The sequence below is a fragment of the Rhineura floridana genome, chromosome 2 (genome assembly GCF_030035675.1).
Source record: "Rhineura floridana isolate rRhiFlo1 chromosome 2, rRhiFlo1.hap2, whole genome shotgun sequence".
Taxonomy (NCBI): Eukaryota; Metazoa; Chordata; class Lepidosauria; order Squamata; family Rhineuridae; genus Rhineura; species Rhineura floridana.
The window spans coordinates 207937774-207955945 of NC_084481.1; the positions used below are offsets into that span (position 1 = coordinate 207937774).

The following is an 18172-nucleotide window of genomic DNA, read 5'->3' on the forward strand; positions in this document are numbered from 1 at the left end:
CTTTAAAATGTTGTTTGATAAGCTAGAGCCCTGGTAGGGTAAAGCTTTTGTTGACCTGATCCATCAGCATTTGACAGTGCTTATAGCACATTCTATATACCATGCAGTCCATAGTGTGTGTTTTAAGAGTGGAAACATTTGGACATACGTCTGCTCCAGCCCTGGTTGTGACTGGACGTACTGCACTGCAAGCTGGCTTTATTCCTGAATGTCTAGCATTTCTGAAATTCATTCGGGGTAACTTCTTTCTCCCCCCACTGCTATTCTTAAAGATCTCTGTGGGGATAGCACATAATGTGGGACTCCTGGCTTTAGCATGCTATTAAGTTATTGCCACCCCTAAGGACAATCCTGCAAGGAGGATGAGGACTCACATAACTCTGAATCAATAAAGGAAGCAGCTCAATTAGCATTTCACATGCTTTTCTTCTCTCTCTTCTTACCTACCCTGCAGTGGGCATGCTTTCCCCTTAAAGGATTGTCCTGTTTCTGCTCCTTGCCAGCGTTGGCAGGGTGACAGTAGTCGAGTGTGCAAACTTGTGCTATTGTCCCTAGGCCAGGGGGAGTCATGGAGACCCACTAATATGACACAGGAAAATGTTTGCTGATGGCAATTCTATGGGCTTTGTCTAACTCTTTCTCCATCATGACGACTCGATTTAAGTCTCTAACTGTTTGACTACAGATGCAAGAGTACTATCCAACTCCATCCTTTTGTCCGGGTGGTTTGAATGGGTAATTCAGCTTTTGTGTGGCTCAATTGAGGGGGCAAACATAAAGACAAGATTCTTGAGCGCTCAAGCTCCTTTTCCATGGATATCTGCACATCTCTTTAGAGATTTGTTCCATTCCTACCTTTTTCTGACATCACCCTCAATTTAAGGGGTGGGGAGGGGCGCGGGGAAGGCCCCGATCAAGAACAGTTTAAAAAGTAGGCTAGCCAGGACTTCCAATCCAGCATTGTCCAATGTTACTCAAGCATGGTTACTGCCAGCCTTCAGACAGCTTTCGAGTAGTTTAGAGAAAAGGGCCTCAGCAAACTTTCTTTACTCATCCTCAGCATATCATGTTTGATTGTGTTTAAGAAAAGGGGGGAGGGGGCTGGAAAGGGGAGAATGGTAGGAATCACAGGGAAATGATCGTATTTATTAGCTGTCTTTCTGTGGCTGTCCCCATGGTGACAATTTGTGATGGAAAAGAATGTGAGAACGGGGAGCCTAATGCCTGATTGGGATGCTTTGTATTTTGCAAAGTGGCTTCTGATTGGCCTGAGAAAGCCTCCTAACTAGAAGGACTTGATATTCATTCAGTTTACTCAAGTGCTGCAAAACACTCACAGGGTCCGGCTGCTTCTCTAAAGGTTGGTAGTGTCTAACCTATGTAACAAGATTAGCTGGTGAGCTTCTTCTCTACCACAGAGTTACAGTAACACTCAATATTTAAGAGACAATCTAGCTGGGAGGGTGTATGTGTTTGACTTGGAGTGCCATGAAGGTGATGCATAGATTTCTAATCCAGGGTTAAATGCTACCTGTCTAACAAATTTAACTAGTGGGGCCATAGCAGTGGAAAGTGATGTTTGTAAGACTGGGAGAGAGAGGAAAGAATATGTTGAATAGAAATGGTTATGAGTGTATGCATGGATCACTGGTGAGTCTGTAGAATAGTTGTAAAGAAATGTGTGCATAGAACAGCAGAGCCTCCACATGATCTCCTACATAAGAAACAAGGATGTGAGAGAATACCCATATTTGGATCTGCTAGTTATTTGGACCAAATGATTCTTTGTCTAGCTAAAAGTATTGTCTCACATATGCTGGCTTTGCTTTTTGCAGTGTAATTCTGAATGTGTGTGTGTGCGCACAAGAGAAAGTTTGAGTATTTGAATGGAGCTATAACAGCTTTGTGGGTAATAATGCAAAGCAGTTATCAATGATGTTAAGAATGTGTGTGCATGCACATACAAATAGCTGTGTATAATAGATGTGTGATAAGTGGTACATGTCAATTTGTTGGTTATTTTCACATGTGCCACTAAATACACTGTTTAGTCTCTGTTGCCCTATTTGGATGTACATGTGGATGTTAGTAACCTAGGACTAGGGCAAAATGGGGAAGAAAAGTTTTGTTCACACTGAATTCACACTCTCTTAAGCACAGGTGGAATATTTTGTGGGAAGCAGAAAAGGTCTTAAGGTACCCACAACACACCTGCAGCACAAACCTACTCAAACTGTTAACATCTGAAGCAACTAAATGCAGCTTCACACCGTGTGCAATTAAAAACTAACTAAAAACGATGTGGCCAGCTACTTCACACATTATAGAAGGCACATGCATGGCCTGAAAGCCATCCATGCATGCACATTTGTATCCTTCCCCCAAAGTAAAAGCTGTAAGTGCCTCGTGCGTGCAAAAGCTCCTTTTCAGGAAAATGTAAACAATGTGCGTGACGGTATTTATTTATTTTTTAATCACTAGCATATTTGTCTTCGTTTCCTCAAGGGTTTGTGCCAAGGATAATGATTCCTCGTCATCCCCGTTAGCCTAACCTAAACATCACCTGTTGCGTGTCTGCAAGTCCCTCAGCCTAGCCGAGGTGTGTGCTGCCAGAGGAGAGAGCGAGAGACCCCTTCATGGACCGAGCCTCCTTCCCAGCCCCTTCCCACCCGCCTCGGCTCCCCGTGTTGTGAGAGATGGCCTCGGCGGACAGCGAGGTGAAAACCCTCCTCAACTTCGTCAACTTGGCTTCCAGCGATATCAAGGCCGCCTTGGACAAGTCGGCTCCCTGCCGCCGCTCCGTCGACCACAGGAAGTACCTGCAAAAGCAGCTTAAGCGCTTCTCCCAGAAATATTCCCGCCTGCCTCGATGTCACCACCACATGCAGCAGCAGCAGCAGCAACCCGCCAGAGAGCGAAAGGCGCCTGAAGAGAGAACGCGAGGCCTCAGCGCCGTCGACGCCGCCGTGACGGCCCATAACGACAAGGCCTGCAATGCCGCGGAGCCGGGCGGCGAGCAGCAGCAGCAGAGCATCTCTGAGGCGACCGCCAGGCCCGACCAAGTGCCCATGAGGAAAAGGCAGCTACCTGCCTCCTTTTGGGAAGAGCCCCGGCCGGCTCCGGGCCCTCTAGGCGTCAGCGGCGTGGTCTTCTCGGCGGCCGTCTCCTCGTCCTCCTCCAAGGACTTGCCCCTTTATGAGGGGAAGAAAAGTAAAAAAAACCCAGATGGCAGCAGGACTGGTGTTGCGCCCGAGAGCCCCCCATGCGGTGGGCTGGATACGGAGGCCGTCAAAGTGCTAAGCGCCTGGAGCTGCTGTCCATTTCAGTACCACGGACCACAACCCTCCCCCGGGGTCTACCCGCCGCCCCTACCCGCCGCCCTTCCGCCCGTGGCCCCCTTCCCAGGCTTGGGGCTGTGGAGGAAACACACGGCCCCCCCGACGGAGGGTGAGCCCTTCCGCAAGCCAGGAGGCGGCGGCGGGGCAGGGCAGAAAGTGCACCGGCCTGTGGTGTGGAAACCCATCCCCACCAAGCCCGCCGCGCCGCCCTCCATTTTCAGTGTCTTTGGGTACATTTAGGCCCGGCGGCCCACCCCCACCCCACCTTGCAAGGGCGTCGTCTCTCGCTGAACCGTCCTCAGCCCTCCTTTAAGGCAGCGGCCTTTGCGGGTGAGGGAGCGACGCAAAGTTTGTTCCCTCACTCCCCCTCCTGGATTCATCTCTCTCGTGCGGGGCCTCCTCCTTGCTCGTGAGGATACACCGGGGATCACAAAAGGGAGGGAAAGTGTGGGTGAGCATCCATATCCCTGGAAACACCACCCGCATTCTCTCCCTGGAGGAGAACCTCCCTGACTGGGTTGGCCAAGAGTCATCGATGACAAATAAGGAAGAGGAGTGTGATTTGGGAGGAGGCTTGCTTTGGCCTGCAGTTACAGAAAGGACGTGTAAGAAAGTGCAAGGCACGCTTTTGCAAAGGAGATCTCTTTTCTTCCTGGCATGTAAATACTAAGAGTGCTAAAACGAATAAAAGTCAAAAGGTTGTTTTCCTTGAGTCTCGCCAGTCAAATCCTTTCAGGTGGGAAAGTATTTGCCTTCCTGTCAGCAAAAGTAAGGAGAGAAAAGCTTGGCTGCTCCTGCAAATGTGGCAGTTACTTTTTTGACCTGTGAGTAGCTGGTCATACTCTAGGCTGACTATGGCCCACCAGGCTTCTCTATCTGACCCTTAAGGGTCTTCTTAGGGTGTGCCCCTTATCAGCCCTGCTCTGTCCTCTGGTCAAGTGTTTTTGCCAGTCTAGACTGTGTCCTTGAACTGTGAAAATCCCTCTTGCATGTCTGGATGGAAAACTCTCTCTCTGTGTGTGTGTGTGTGTAAGAAGTTTGAAGATTTTGCATTGCTGGAATGTAGCCTACTGACAAATCCATTGCCTCGCCTACTTTTCTCTCTGGCCTCATCCACCACTGGCACATGCCCACCCAAAGTTTGTACATGAGGGAATGTGGCCCTTGGACTGAAAAAGGTTCCCCACCCGTGTTCTAAGCAGAGGGCCTTGCTTAGCAATATTTCCCTGGGTGGTTTCCATCTGTATGATTCTATGATTTCTTTGTGTGTGTGTCATTTAGAAGCAAGTAGACTGCGACCTGGGAGACCAGGTTTCAAATCCCCACACAGCCATGAAGCTTACTGGGTAACCTTGGGCCAGCCACTGCCTCTCAGCCTCAGAGGAAGGCAAATGTAAAACCACCTCTGAATACCGCTTACCATGAAAACCCTGTTCATAGGGTTGCCACAAGTCAGGATTGACTTGAAGGCAGTTCATTTCCATTTCACTCTTGAGTGCTCTTGCATTCAGGTCCTGCTTGTTGGACTTGCATGGGTTGGTCACTGAGAACAGCATACTGAACTAGTTGGGCCTTTGGTCTGATCCATCAGGGCTGTTATGTTCTCTGTCTACCCTTTTAAAACAGGGTTAACCAAAATGGAGACAATAGTCAAGAAATCAGAAGAAGGCTAGGACTGGGTAGAGTAGCTGTGAGAGAACTAGAAAAGGTCCTCAAATGCAATGATGTATCACTGAACAGCAAAGTCAGGATCATTCAGGCCGTGGTATTCCCGATCTCTATGTATGGATGTGAAATTTGGAGAGTGAAAAAGGTGAATAAGAGAAAAAACAACTCATTTGAAATGTGGTGCTGGAGGAGAGCTTTGCGCATACCATGGACTGTGAAAAAGACAAATAATTGGGTGTTAGAACAAATTAAACCAGAACTGTCACTAGAAGCTAACAAGATGAAACTGAGGTTATCATACTTTGGACACATCATGAGAAGACATGATTCACTAGAAAAGACAATAATGCTGGGAAAAACAGCAGGGAGTAGAAAAAGAGGAAGGCCAAAGAGATGGATTGATTCCATAAAGGAAGCCACAGACCTGAACTTACAAGATCTGAACAGGGTGGTTCATGACAGATGCTCTTGGAGGTCACTGATTCATAGGGTTGCCATAGGTTGTAATCGACTTGAAGGCACATAACAACAACAACAAATGAGACAGCAATGGTGAAATAGACTACTAACCAATGAGACCTGAGCCCATAATTTATGGGTTTGGTCTGGTCCACAATCTCTTTAATTGACTTAAAAAGATTGGGAGACCTGGGAGATAGGTACAAGTGCTCTACAAAGGAAGAATGTATTTAAACAGGAGGAATTCAAAGAAGATAGATCTGTCAATGGTTATTAGCCATGATGGCTAAATGCAACCTGCATTTACAGGGGCAGTAAGCAACTGAATACCAGTTGCCAAGGAGCTGTAGTAGAAGAGAGCTGCTGCCTTTATGCCCTGCTTGTGGGCTTCTGAGGCATCTAGTTGTCAAGGGTGGAAAACAGGATGCTGTATTAGACGCACTTTCTCTTATATTTAAGCAGGGATAACACTGCATTAGCAGGCATATGGCCTAGGGTAGCCCTAGAGCGCAGTTTGCACTTTGATAATTCTGCATACTCCACTACTAGGTTATTTTTCTACTATTGTGTAATAAAATAATGGGGTCAACAGAAATAGTGCAGGTACCATTTAAGGAGAGAGATGAGCAGCCTCTTCCATATTTTAGACCACATGTAATTATTCCTCAGTATCAGTTATGTTTCTGGTTTATTATGTGGTATATATACACATAAAAATGTAAGTAACCACAACAAATGTTCTTAAAGCACACTGCTTTTTTGGTGTAATGTAATCTTTAATGTATATCCAAGACTCTCCCTTTAAGCCTTGTTTTGAATCTTGCTACTGAAATCTCACACTTGAAATGATGCTCCAGAGAAGTCTTGCAATTCGAAGTCTGGGTGATCTTTATGTGGTCACTTGATATTTTCAGGGACTCCATTTGGGAACATATGTGCTTTAATTATTTATGTATTGTTATCTTCTAGATATTAATTATGACAAGAGTTAATAAGTGTCATACCTTAAATATCTCTCCTTCACAAACAGGGAATGTATAATATCACTGGAATGCTATGTATTTCTAGAAGAAGGGTAGCTGAACTGTGACTGTAGATAGCCATTTTTTTCATGAGATGTTCTGTTTGCAAGCTGTTATCCATTCAGTAGATTTATTCACTTGCTGCATACCTCAGTAACTGCACAGGTGTCAAATTATGTGCCCTCAAAAAAAAGCAGCAGTCAGATACATGCTCTGTCTTTTATATTATTCATCCTGCACCCTTTTTAAAGTTAAATAGCAAGTGTAAAGCATTATCTTAGAGCAGGCTTGTAAACAGCCACTTTCCTGATCACCTGTGGTGACATAGAATTGGCGATAGGTGCCCAACGTAACTTTTCTAAATCGAAAGAAACATTGTTCTCTTTCTTGCAGGCTGTCAAATGTGCCACCAATGACTAATGTAGCATATATGGGTAGGCTAGTAAAATCTTGTGGGTTGGAACTTTTGTGAACTAACTTCCAGTGCTGTTCCAGAGTGCATGGAGAATTATATTTCATATCATAGCATTTTGACCTACCATCGCATCATACCAGAACTCCAGATGAGTCTGCAATGACATATGACTTTATGGTTCAAAGAAAAATGGCTGCAAATCACATCTGAAAATGAAGTTCTCTGATTATTATAGTTTAGAGACTGACTCAGACTTTTTCAGTCTAAATTAATTTAAGGCCCCTGTTGCACATATACACCATCTAACACTGAACTTTCTTGTTTTGCCTGTGTGAATCATTTTAAAAAATAGCAACGACTGGTAATTTTACTCATATTTAATGCAAGCAATAAAGCCTAAAATTAAAACAACTTTATAAATACTGCACGCACCCCTCCTCCCCCCCAATCAAACCCCACAGTTTTAAAAAGCTGTAGTAACAAAACTGAAAACCTCAAAAGTGCATTATAACACAAAACAAATTGCACACATGCCTATGGAAATAATACATCAGTCATGCCACAGAATGCTCTGAAAAAAAATATAGAACATTCCTTGAATATCAGATATATGTTAATGAGGATTTTTCTAACATCTGTTAATGCATGCCACCATTCTATATACTGGAACTGCAGAACTTGTTATAAAGTCCTAACTATTCTATCTTTCAAATTTACAATCACTTCTGTACAGCTGCATTGATTTTTATAAAAGGCAGTAGAATTTGTACAAATTTTGTATAACTGGTGAAATAGTTTTTGTAAAAAATTCAGTTTCCCATATCCAGGAAATCACTGGAGCAGCAGAAAGCCACATACCTGCTGCTGTGCCTATATTTCCCCAGTACAGACCGCTGTATGAGGATTTAAGTGGGGTAATGCATGCAGATTTACATTCATTAACCCAATGTTCAAACAGTCTTGTTTTCCTCATCCAGTAGCCTTTTGCAAACTCAGTCCAGCTGACCTGTGCATGAAAACCTTTGTGTAAATTGTTTTCTGTTACTGGACTGAGAGAAAATGATTTAGAGAGGTAGCATGCACTATGTGCAAATAAATGTAAACTAACCATGTAAAATAGATGGCAAAAAGAATCAAGTGAAAGCACAATTGTCAGGGGAGCTTTTAAGTAGACATAATAACATAAGAACATAAGAAGAGCCTGCTGGATCAGGCCAGTGGCCCATCTAGTCCAGCATCCTGTTCTCACAGTGGCCAACCAGGTGCCTGGGGGAAGCCCGCAAGCAGGACCCGAGTGCAACAACACTCTCCCCTCCTGAGGCTTCCAGCAACTGGTTTTCAGAAGCATGCTGCCTCTGACCATTTCCTCCCTCATTTTATGTTTATTGCTAACTACATTATTATTTCCTGAGGTTTGTGCTAACTTTTTTTGCAGCGCATACCTGTCGGGTATGCTTTAATTGGGATGCCTGCACTGAACAGGGGGTTGGACTCGATGGCCTTATAGGCCCCTTCCAACTCTACTATGCTATGATTCTGTGATAACCTCATTGGAATTCATATCTATAGGTTACATATTCATAGATGGATAGAGAGAAACCAGGAGGGCCATTTCTCTGCTTCTTCAATATCTTGAGTACAAGAAAGGGTTTCCCTAAGAATAAGAAGCTGACCAGACTCCTCAGCCTCTGAATAATATAAATACTAGACTGTTAGTTCAAGATTAGTACTGTTGCTCCATCCACAACCAGTTAGGACATTTCAAGCTATAAAGAAAACTGTGCCTTTGTTATTATTACTGTGCATGGGAATTATTATTTTTTACTCAATGGCAAAAGCTCTGCTGTGTGTTCCTTATTATATAACCTACTCCTGCATTACAGTGTAAGAATTTCATACAGTTCTGTCCACAAGGTGTCCAGCATTTTATTTTGGACATCTCCACCAAGCTCTGTTGAGATGTTTGTAATGATGTGCTTGATTCTGCTTCAGTACAATAGCTTTAGAGTTGTTAGGCCTATTTCTGTTGTCACCTTCTCAAACACAAAAAGCATATGATCAAAACTCAAGGCTGTAACCATGAACTACACCAATTACAGGGCAATGTTTATATACTTGAGAGTTCTATTTCACTTTAATGTGTTGAACGTTTATAAGAAAGGGGTGAAACCATACCATAACACATCTTGATCTAAGGGTTCAATATGAAGACAATGCCAATGGAAGATCATGACAGACATCAGTGAAAATGCATGAATAATTTTCCTTATAATGGCATTGTGTCACCTCTTTAGCTCATTTAAATACACCTCAGCTAAGTCATGGTTTCATTTTGAAGGAATTATTTACTATGGTTTAGAAGCTAACTTACCTGATACTCTTTAATACATATAAGCCATAGGTCATTCACTGTTTGGATTTTCTGTTTGGGCTGTTGATTAGGCATCATCCAGCATCTGAGTACCCAAATCACAACTCAAGTTAAGCCAAAGTACTTGATCTGAAGCTGATTCATTGTCTATTTGCAATTGTGCAAAACATTGTCATTGTTTTCCAGTAACAATTTTCTTCTGAAGTGATGCAAATTTTGAATCAGCTCTTTCTTGCATTATTGCTATAATAGAAGGGTTAAATACCATTGGCTTCAATGACCTCAGAATGACCCCTTGGAAAGGCCTTTGCTTAAATTTTATTGGAATAATTTCTTAATTAGATCCCATATTCACAAAATGTGTTATGTGGGAACAAAAATATTGTTAAATGCTTGTGACATTTATCACTAAGGAAAAAAGTCAACTCTACATTCAGAAAGACCAACTAAATTATAAGAAGAATGTGCATGGATGGTATCAAATGAGGCAGAAATAACTGCCAGTTGATCAATTCAGCAAACAACTAAAGTGAAGCACTACCAATGAAATGAAACATTATAGTGAAATTTAACCATTACTGGAGGATTTAAAATCTTTGCATTAGAACAGGATGCTGTAACTGGAGGACCATTCACAAAATATATTTGTTGTCCTTATGAGCAACCCTAATTGCTCCTGGGTATGCAACCAGTCATGCCGACAAATATGATGTGTGAACTGGCAATTCCTGCAATTGCCACAGATGCAAAATGCAAAAGAAAACAGAAAAGAATGTGTCACTACAATAATGAAAACTGTGATCATCACCTGGTTTACATATTATATTTGTCTGTATGGGCATATTTAGGGATAGTTGTGACTGCCTATGTGAACTGGTGCTGTGAGCTCTTTCATATTATCCTCCTTACATATAGTGCTGAGGTGCTTAGAAATTCAAAGTTTAAATGTTTTTATATACAAAATAGCATTTTTGTTTGCCATATGCTCTCAGTGTCTTTTACCCTGTTTTCCTTTCCACACTCTAAATATTGTTGGATTAACCTCTTCCGCAATTCTGATTTGCAGACAGCCTTTTTTGTTCTTACAGAGCAAAGCCAGTCTTTTCTTCCATTCCATCAGTCTGCCTCCGTCTCATGATTGTGATAAATATGGCTGTCGCTCCAGCAAATGATTGACTTCAAGTTCACCTGAGATCACTGAGTATAATCATGTTGCAAATAGCGAAGTAGTCTTGCTGGCAAAGGCAAAGTGTCAATAAGAGCTAAACGATTCTTCCCAATCAGACTTCGAATTTTGATCCTGCAGAGGTGAGCAAGTGGCCTTGGTGGCTCTGGAAAATAAGTAAACAAGCAAGCAAAACTGTAATTTTATACTGTTTTTCAGTCCCCCAAAGTGGTCATCAGAGAAATTTAGAAAACATTTTTAGAGAAGCAAGTGTATTAATTAATTAGTTTTTTTTTTATGGATGTGAGGGCGATCTGGCTGCGACATCTGCACCCCCATTGAATTAGTTTTTAAAGTTTCTATACTACCCTTCAATAATAGTAATAAAAAATCCATGGTGGTTCATATAGTTTAGCTTTGGACTCTCGCTTCCCCCTGCCTGTTCTGGAGGAGTTTGGAAGCTTAGATTAACCAACCTGCTTTGTGTTTAATGGTAGACCAGTCTTCATAACTGTCAATGTGCTCCTTCAGCCGGGAACAAAGTTGCACATTGCCCACGTAATCCAGGAGAACATCGATAATAGGCCCTGCCCAACGACTTATCTCTGGAGTTGAAACCATTTCACAAAACTGGGGGCAGAAATGAGACATATCTTTTATATTGTTGGAGAACAGCAACTGGAGATCAAATCTCTCTCCCCAAGAAATGACAACTGGCCCTCCAGTAGGCAACCTGTAAAAGAGTTCTGGGGGAAAAATAGCACCAATAGAACTTGCTGGTGGACTTATTTAGATAGTAGGGATTGAGATGTTGGCCTGTCATTCCTAACCTGCTTCTCAAAATGACCTTCCAGTACAGTAAAACTATTGGCTGACTTGGAGCAATAGGTTTTTTGTCTAGACACAGGTGGAGCTTTCATTGACAGCAGCCAAGCTATATCATGGATAGTTAGGAATAAAGAATCCAGACGTTAGCATTCTATGTTTAACCTGAATTTCCACTTTCCTTCTAAAAACAACTAGTACTGCTTGCCCACTTGTATGCAGGTTAGCCTAAAATGGAAATAATCTTGTGGTCGGGGCTCATCTAATGACTATCCTAGGCTACTGCTCCTCTCTAACTAGAATTTAGGAGTAGAAGAGATTGTTACAACTATGAGAAATGGCACACTGATTGAGGTAATTTCTCCAGATAGGGAAGAAAACAGCAGGTCACAGTAGAAGGGGTCAATCTGAGTTTTTGAGAGGAGGGCAAATGGGTAGTAGCACTGGGTGTGTGGAATTGTTGTGTAACGTGTAAGCAGGGCATTGGGAAGGGTCATAAGGGTGTGTGAGGAGGGTTGATGGAGGCCAAGGTAGTGGATGAGACAGTTGGATGAGAAGGTGAAATGCCTACTTTGCAGAATAAGTGAAAGGTGGGAGGGGATTCCTGCCTGGGGAATACAGGTGAGAATGGTGACCACAAGGCATGGTTTTGTACATATATTGGGGGTGGGATGGGAACAAAAGAGATGAGTATGAAGCAGAATCTTCTATTTCATAGGTACTTAATTTTCTTACTATATGTACAAGTTTACGGCCATACTACCCTGAACAAGCCCGATCTCATCTGATCTCGGAAGCTAAGCAGGGTCAGGCCTGGTTAGTACTGGATGGGAGACCTCCTGGGAATACCAGGTGCTGCAGGCTTAGAGGAAGGCAATGGTAAACCACCTCTGAATACCTCTTGCCAGGAAAACCCTATTAATATATCCAAAAAATTCATAGGGTTGCCATAAGTTGTAATCGACTTGAAGACATATAACAACAACAATGTACAAGTTGCTGGTGTGTATACTATACATATCTACCAACACTGGAAAAAATATCCACTAACTTGCTTTGGATTAGACCCTAATAATTAGGGGCTACCAAATTTCCAAATGTGTAACAAGTTGCAAAACGCTAAATATGGTAGTGTTGGGGATCTACTACATCTGCACATCAGATTGAAAAATTTACAAGTGTGTTATCTAAATGTAAGCATGATTTTTTACTCTGGTGGGAGGAAAACAGACATTTTGATATAGAATCCCCAAACATTTGGTTGTGTGGAGCCAAGGAAAGAGGCTGGCTCATCCCATTTGCTTGCTATTCCACTTGCAGGAGCTACACACCCTTATACCTTTATAACTTTTTGATTCGGCAAATATTAAAGGGAATGTGTTTGTGACTGGATGGAAAATCATTCTTTAGGGAATAGGAAAGAGTTATTCTCTTTATTAAGCATACCCGGCCTCATACCGGGCATTTCAAAGAAACAAAAAAATCAGTGCAGTTTTGAAAGCTTCAGTTCACCATCTTGATTCAAAATAGCATCCAATTGTATCCAAACATAGATGAAAACCTGTTCCTTGACTTCAGGAATCATGCAAATTTTGTTTATAATGAATGGATTTTTGAAACGTTCAGACTGCCATCTTGATTTAAAATGTTATCCAGTCTTATCCAACCAGTGGAAAACCTGGTCCTTGATCTCAGGAGCCATACATGCAATATTTGGTTGCAATATTTGGTTACAATATCTTAAAAGGTGTCCAAAGACAGAGAGCAAACAACTTTCCAAAATATACATTAAGAATAGAATATGACTAAGTTTATGTTTTCATAACTTATTTTTTTTTCTATGGCAATTTTAGGTATTATTATCTACCATGTTTATTTCATGTGAACAGGAAGCTGCGTAGTTTTCAAGAAAGTTCCACAAAGGAAACACTAAGATGGAAGTTCATGACCTTTGCAGGGAAAGTTCAAATCTTGCAGGGAAAGTTGAAATTGATTCATCTGACTGTGTACAAGTAAGACTCAGGAGAACAGATCTACACATTATGCAGAAGGATAGGGTACCCAAATATGGTAGAATTCTTGACCCTGAATACTCACCCACATAAAAATCCCTCCCTGCATGTAGTAAACAAGCCTATGAGGGAGAAAGGTTTAACTCAGTCCTCTCTCTGATGTAACTGTTTACTCCATGCATTTTTACAATGAGCATTCAAAAATATGACCACCTGCAGCCTGAAATGGTAAAATCCAGAATTCTACTACTTCAGTTTGTGTGCTGTGTAGATAGGCTCTCAGATGTGGCCCTGTGTGAGCTGCCTTGTACAGCTGCTGTACATTTCTATTATTTTATGTACGGTCATGGGCCCAGATAATTTTGTACCTTGTTCTTCACTTAGCTCAGGAATGTGGAAGTTGTGGCCCTCCAGATGTTGCTGGATTCCAATCCCCATCAGCCTCAGCCAGCATGGCCAATGGTCAGAGATGACGGGAATAAGTAGTCCAGCCATCTGTAAGGCCACAGGTCCCCCATCCCTGGTTTAGTTCCATGATAACACAAGAGGTTGCAACCTGATTTGCCCACATGCATCCATAACACAAAATGCAAGGCTACAGAAACTCAGCTTCTGCATAGTATGCCAGCTTGGCACAGTCCAGTGCCCAGCTCCACACAAACCAGTAATAGCATGAGAAAACATTGCTCTAGCTATAAAAAATAAACATCATATTAATTTTCATATTAACTCAAACATCTCTCAGATTGCCCTGAAAGTAAAATAAGTATTCTGCAGATGTATGAAGATGTAGATGAATACAAGAACCAAGCACACTTGTCCATAACAGTTCTCTGTAAAATAGTTTAAATGCCCTGTAGTGGTATTCAGATAAATTACCTCTCAAGGTACATCCTATGTATATTAATAGCAAGCTCATCTTCTCAAGTGCTTATTCTTCTGCAACCAAAACAACACCATCTATGCACAAGAGGGAAGTACCAGAAAGCTTCAGAGAGCCCCAGTGTTTGCAGAGGTACAAAAACATCCAAAAAAGAAATGCTAAGGGTGGGAGAAATGCCAAAAATAGCCCAATAAGATGACATAGTCAGTGGACACAGAATGCTGATTAAATGCAGAGCTTGGAAAAGTTACTTTTTTGAACTACAACTCCCATCAGCCCAATCCAGTGGCCATGCTGGCTGGGACTGATGGGAGATGTAGTTCAAAAAAGTAACTTCTCCAAGCTCTGATTAAATGTCAGTGAAAAGGGGAATGGAAAGCAGTATCCTGGAAGAGGGCATGGCTGGCTGGAACTCTAAACAAGAACACTCCACACCACCATTTTATTGCAAGCCCCACTTCTAATGTGCTCTTTCTAAATTAACAGTACCCATTTCTCCTTTCCTTTTCAGGGACATGGAGGACCAGATTACTATTTCTGATTCTTTTAACAAGTATTGGTGTTAAAGATTTCTTTACAGTGTTTAGGACCTCATTTATCTTCATCAAAGTCCTATGAAGTTGGCTAGATTGAGAGATGCTGCACCCAGTGACCTTCATGGCTAAACAGCAAGTTTTATTCAAGTTTTATTCCTTGGCTGCTTACTCAAAACACATATATAAGAAACTGTCTAATAGTTAGCCCTCAAGAAGGTTTATAAACATTAGACATCCAACAGTTTGGGAGTTTGGTCATTTCTCATTGGCTTGGCCATGTTCCCCTCTTTCTATGGGATTATTCTAAATTAAGCCAATTTGTTAGTTGTATGCTCTTGTCACCTAGACTGGTTATGGCTCTCTAGAATTTCAGATTGAGGCATTTTGCAGGCCTGCTACTTGACATACTTTAGCCTTCCCTATTCTGGTGCCCACTCGATGTTTTGGGCTACAACTCTCATCATCCCTGACCATTGGCCATGCTGGCTGGGGCTGATGGGAGCTGTAGTCCAAAACATCTGGAGGGTACCAGGTTGGGGAAGGCTGCTTTAAAATGAAAAAGCTGACAACCAAACCTGGAGCCTTTCCTAAGGAAAGGCCGTAACTACAGAATTAAAACCTGTCCCCACATATTCCTCCAAATGTCATAAAAACACGAGATAGAAAGAGTAGACTCACCTGCACAACACTTTGCTCTTTATTCACCTGGCGATCATGATACCTGTCTCTCCTAGTATCAATGGGAGGATGTGGGCCACACCCATACTGACATTGAAAACAGGAGGTGGCATCACAGCCCAGATCCATCAGAAATTTCAGCAGGACAAGGTACTTCATTGAGAACATGATGGTAGCAGGGAAGGAAGTAGGGTGGGAAGCAACATAGGCATCAATATTGGCTCCATAATCAAGAAGGAGCTTCATTGTCTTCAAGCAGCCATGGCGGATGGAGATGAGCAGTGGGTTGATGAGGTCAACATTGGGATTGGCCCCGGCTTCAAGCAGCAGTTCAGTAGCATAAACATTGTTGTTCACAACTGCAAAATACAGAACAGTAGTACGCCTGTCCTCGTAGAGTCGGGAGCGCTCAAAAGAGAGAGTGGCATTCACATCAAAGCCTGCCTCAATCAGCTCTTCCAAGACATCATCGTGGTTGCGTTCAGCTGCGAAATGCAGAGGACTGATGCCACTGCGTTTGATTCGAGTGCGACTGGTTACCGGGAGCAGCATTTTCACAATCCTAGCAGAAATTAATTGGGGGCCAGACATAAACTTATGCTTGCATTTTTAGCAAAGTTATTGTTGCAATTCCAGCATCTAGGAGACCCAATCTGCTAGGTATCATAGATATATACAACATAGATATATACAGCAACAAAATCATCTCTACCCTCAAATTCCTTATGATTTATGAAATACAAACTTAAGGCAACAGACCTATCATTCCCAGAGTAGTTTAACTATCAATCCCTCTTCCCAGGAGCTGTGGGAACTATAGCTCTGTGAGGGGACTATAGCTCTTCGCATCCTTAAGAAACTACAGCTCCAGTCTACATATGAGCATCTCTTGCTTCCAGTCCAATGGTTTGCACCAAGGTGTGTGTGTGTGTGGGGGGGAGGCAGGGAAGGAACTCTCCTCTGTAAAACAAGGGGGGAGAGAAGGAAGGAATAATGCGGTTCATATACAGTTGTTTGTGAAGAACTGCTCAAACACCTTTAGTTGCTTCAAGCATCACCGTCATTCTTTGCATTTGTTAGTCACTTTATACAAAACAAGTCTCAAAGCAACTTAATGACAAAATATTTAACAAAAATTTAAATAAAAGCCAAAAATTTAACAATGTACAATCAAAATTCCTAAAAGGCTCATCCAACAGCACAATAAGGATAAGTCCTATCCCACCCTACTATAAGCTGAGCACAACAATAGAAGCTAACTTAATTACCAAAGGCCTGGCTAAATAAAAATGTCATAGCGTGGCCCCTAAAAACTGATAATGATGGCTCCAGGCGCATTTCCCTGTGGAAAGCATTCCACAAGCAGGGGGGCTACTACTCAGTTTTGTGTAGCCACACCTCCCTTGGGAAGCTTTATTGAATAAAACTGGACAGTTCCACCCTAGTTTGCAACTCTCTGTTCATCTGTTTTCAGTCTTTATATTCTGTGCTTTCTTCTCCTAAAGTGACAGACTCTGTCTAAATGATATGTATATTCAGTAATAGACAAAAAAACTTGCGGTTTAAGAACATACCTATAGCCAACAGATATTTCTATCTAAAAAGCAGGGAAATTGGGCAGCTATAGTGAATGCACCAGGGGAGCAGGAGACCTGACCGCCTCTCTGAGATATTGTACTGCCCTACAAATTGGTCAAAATGCAAACACAATTTGGGTTGGTCTTTCACAGTCCAATCCACTTCCTGTGTAGCTTGGAAGAATTTGGTAACGTGCTCATTTGGTGAGTGGTGACAACACCTGCAATCAGGACTACATCTCCAAAGATGGAGAATTACATTTTTGTACGTTTGTTGGTGTTCTTCTTACTTTGCTTCTTTTCTGTTGTTACTATTGTTTCTACAGAGAATCTAACCTAGAAAATTATATTTCTCTCATTATTCATCCTAGAAATCTGTGTCAAATTTATTTTTATTAATTTCAAAGCCTTTTTATTGGTCAGTGTCATATGATGGTGAAGACAGCCTTTTGTGTGTCAAACTGGAGGTTAGGCTCTATTTCTATTTGGGGCACATTAACAGTTGAATCTGAAGCTGCAGTTTGATGTAAAATCAGACTGATTACAATATATTGCTACTTCAGCAATGACTCTAGCTGTTGGAAAAAAGAGGATGCATGTTTTCAGCCTGCTATGTTTAAACCACTTTATTTAAGGCAAGGTGGGCACGGTCAATTAAAAACATACAGCACACCTAGAATTTACTAGAATATATTTCACCTCCCACTGTTTTATTTTGTGCAAATTGAGACACTCCTGAGGTCCACTGGAGATTATTCTGCAGAAGTCAGTGCCATTATTCCACAATTATGTTTGGAGTTTTTTTAGTGTAAATTTTGCAAAGTGTTGCTGTACTTCACATATTCACAGAAATAGAAACAAAAGAAAATGATTTCCTATAGGAAACTTCACTAAAATTGCAAAGTAAATCAGACATATTTAAAGTAACCATCTGAACTATATCAACTGTTGCTTCCTCCCTGCTAAAACAAGATCAGCACAGCACGTCTTCTTTCAATTATTTGGGCTGATTGCAGGTGTTGCAACCACTCACCATATGCTCAGAGGCGCATGTTACCAAATTCTTCCAAGCTCCACAGGAAGTAGATTGGACTGTGAAAGACCAACCCAAATTGTGTTTGCATTTTGACAAATTTGTAGGGCAATACACTATCTCAGAGAGAAGAGAAGGTCTCCTAGTCCCTTGGTGCATTCACTATAGCTGCCCAATTTTCCTGCTTTTT

General features: G+C 42.0%; 2 protein-coding genes and 1 non-coding gene across 3 annotated transcripts in view; 2 read left to right on the forward strand and 1 right to left on the reverse strand.

Annotated features, from left to right (window-relative positions):
* The first annotated feature begins 2696 nt into the window (after positions 1-2696).
* On the forward strand, positions 2697-3984 carry FAM181A (family with sequence similarity 181 member A). The gene has a single exon (XM_061613252.1). It carries the CDS (start codon positions 2697-2699, stop codon positions 3576-3578), a length of 882 nt encoding a protein of 293 aa, XP_061469236.1. The 3' UTR covers positions 3579-3984.
* Positions 3985-7264: 3280 nt separating this feature from the next.
* ASB2 (ankyrin repeat and SOCS box containing 2) overlaps positions 7265-18172 on the reverse strand; it is a 50944-nt gene continuing 40036 nt past the window's right edge. Inside the window, exons 8-10 of the mRNA XM_061612035.1 lie at positions 15373-15934; positions 10915-11068; positions 7265-10604 (exon numbers count right to left, since the gene is read on the reverse strand). Coding sequence (XP_061468019.1) covers positions 10468-10604; positions 10915-11068; positions 15373-15934 — 853 coding nt within the window. The 3' untranslated portion in view covers positions 7265-10467. The remainder of the gene's footprint in view (positions 10605-10914; positions 11069-15372; positions 15935-18172) is intronic.
* LOC133378608 (5S ribosomal RNA) lies at positions 12010-12127 on the forward strand. The gene has a single exon (XR_009761057.1). It is a non-coding gene; the product is annotated as a 5S ribosomal RNA (ribosomal RNA).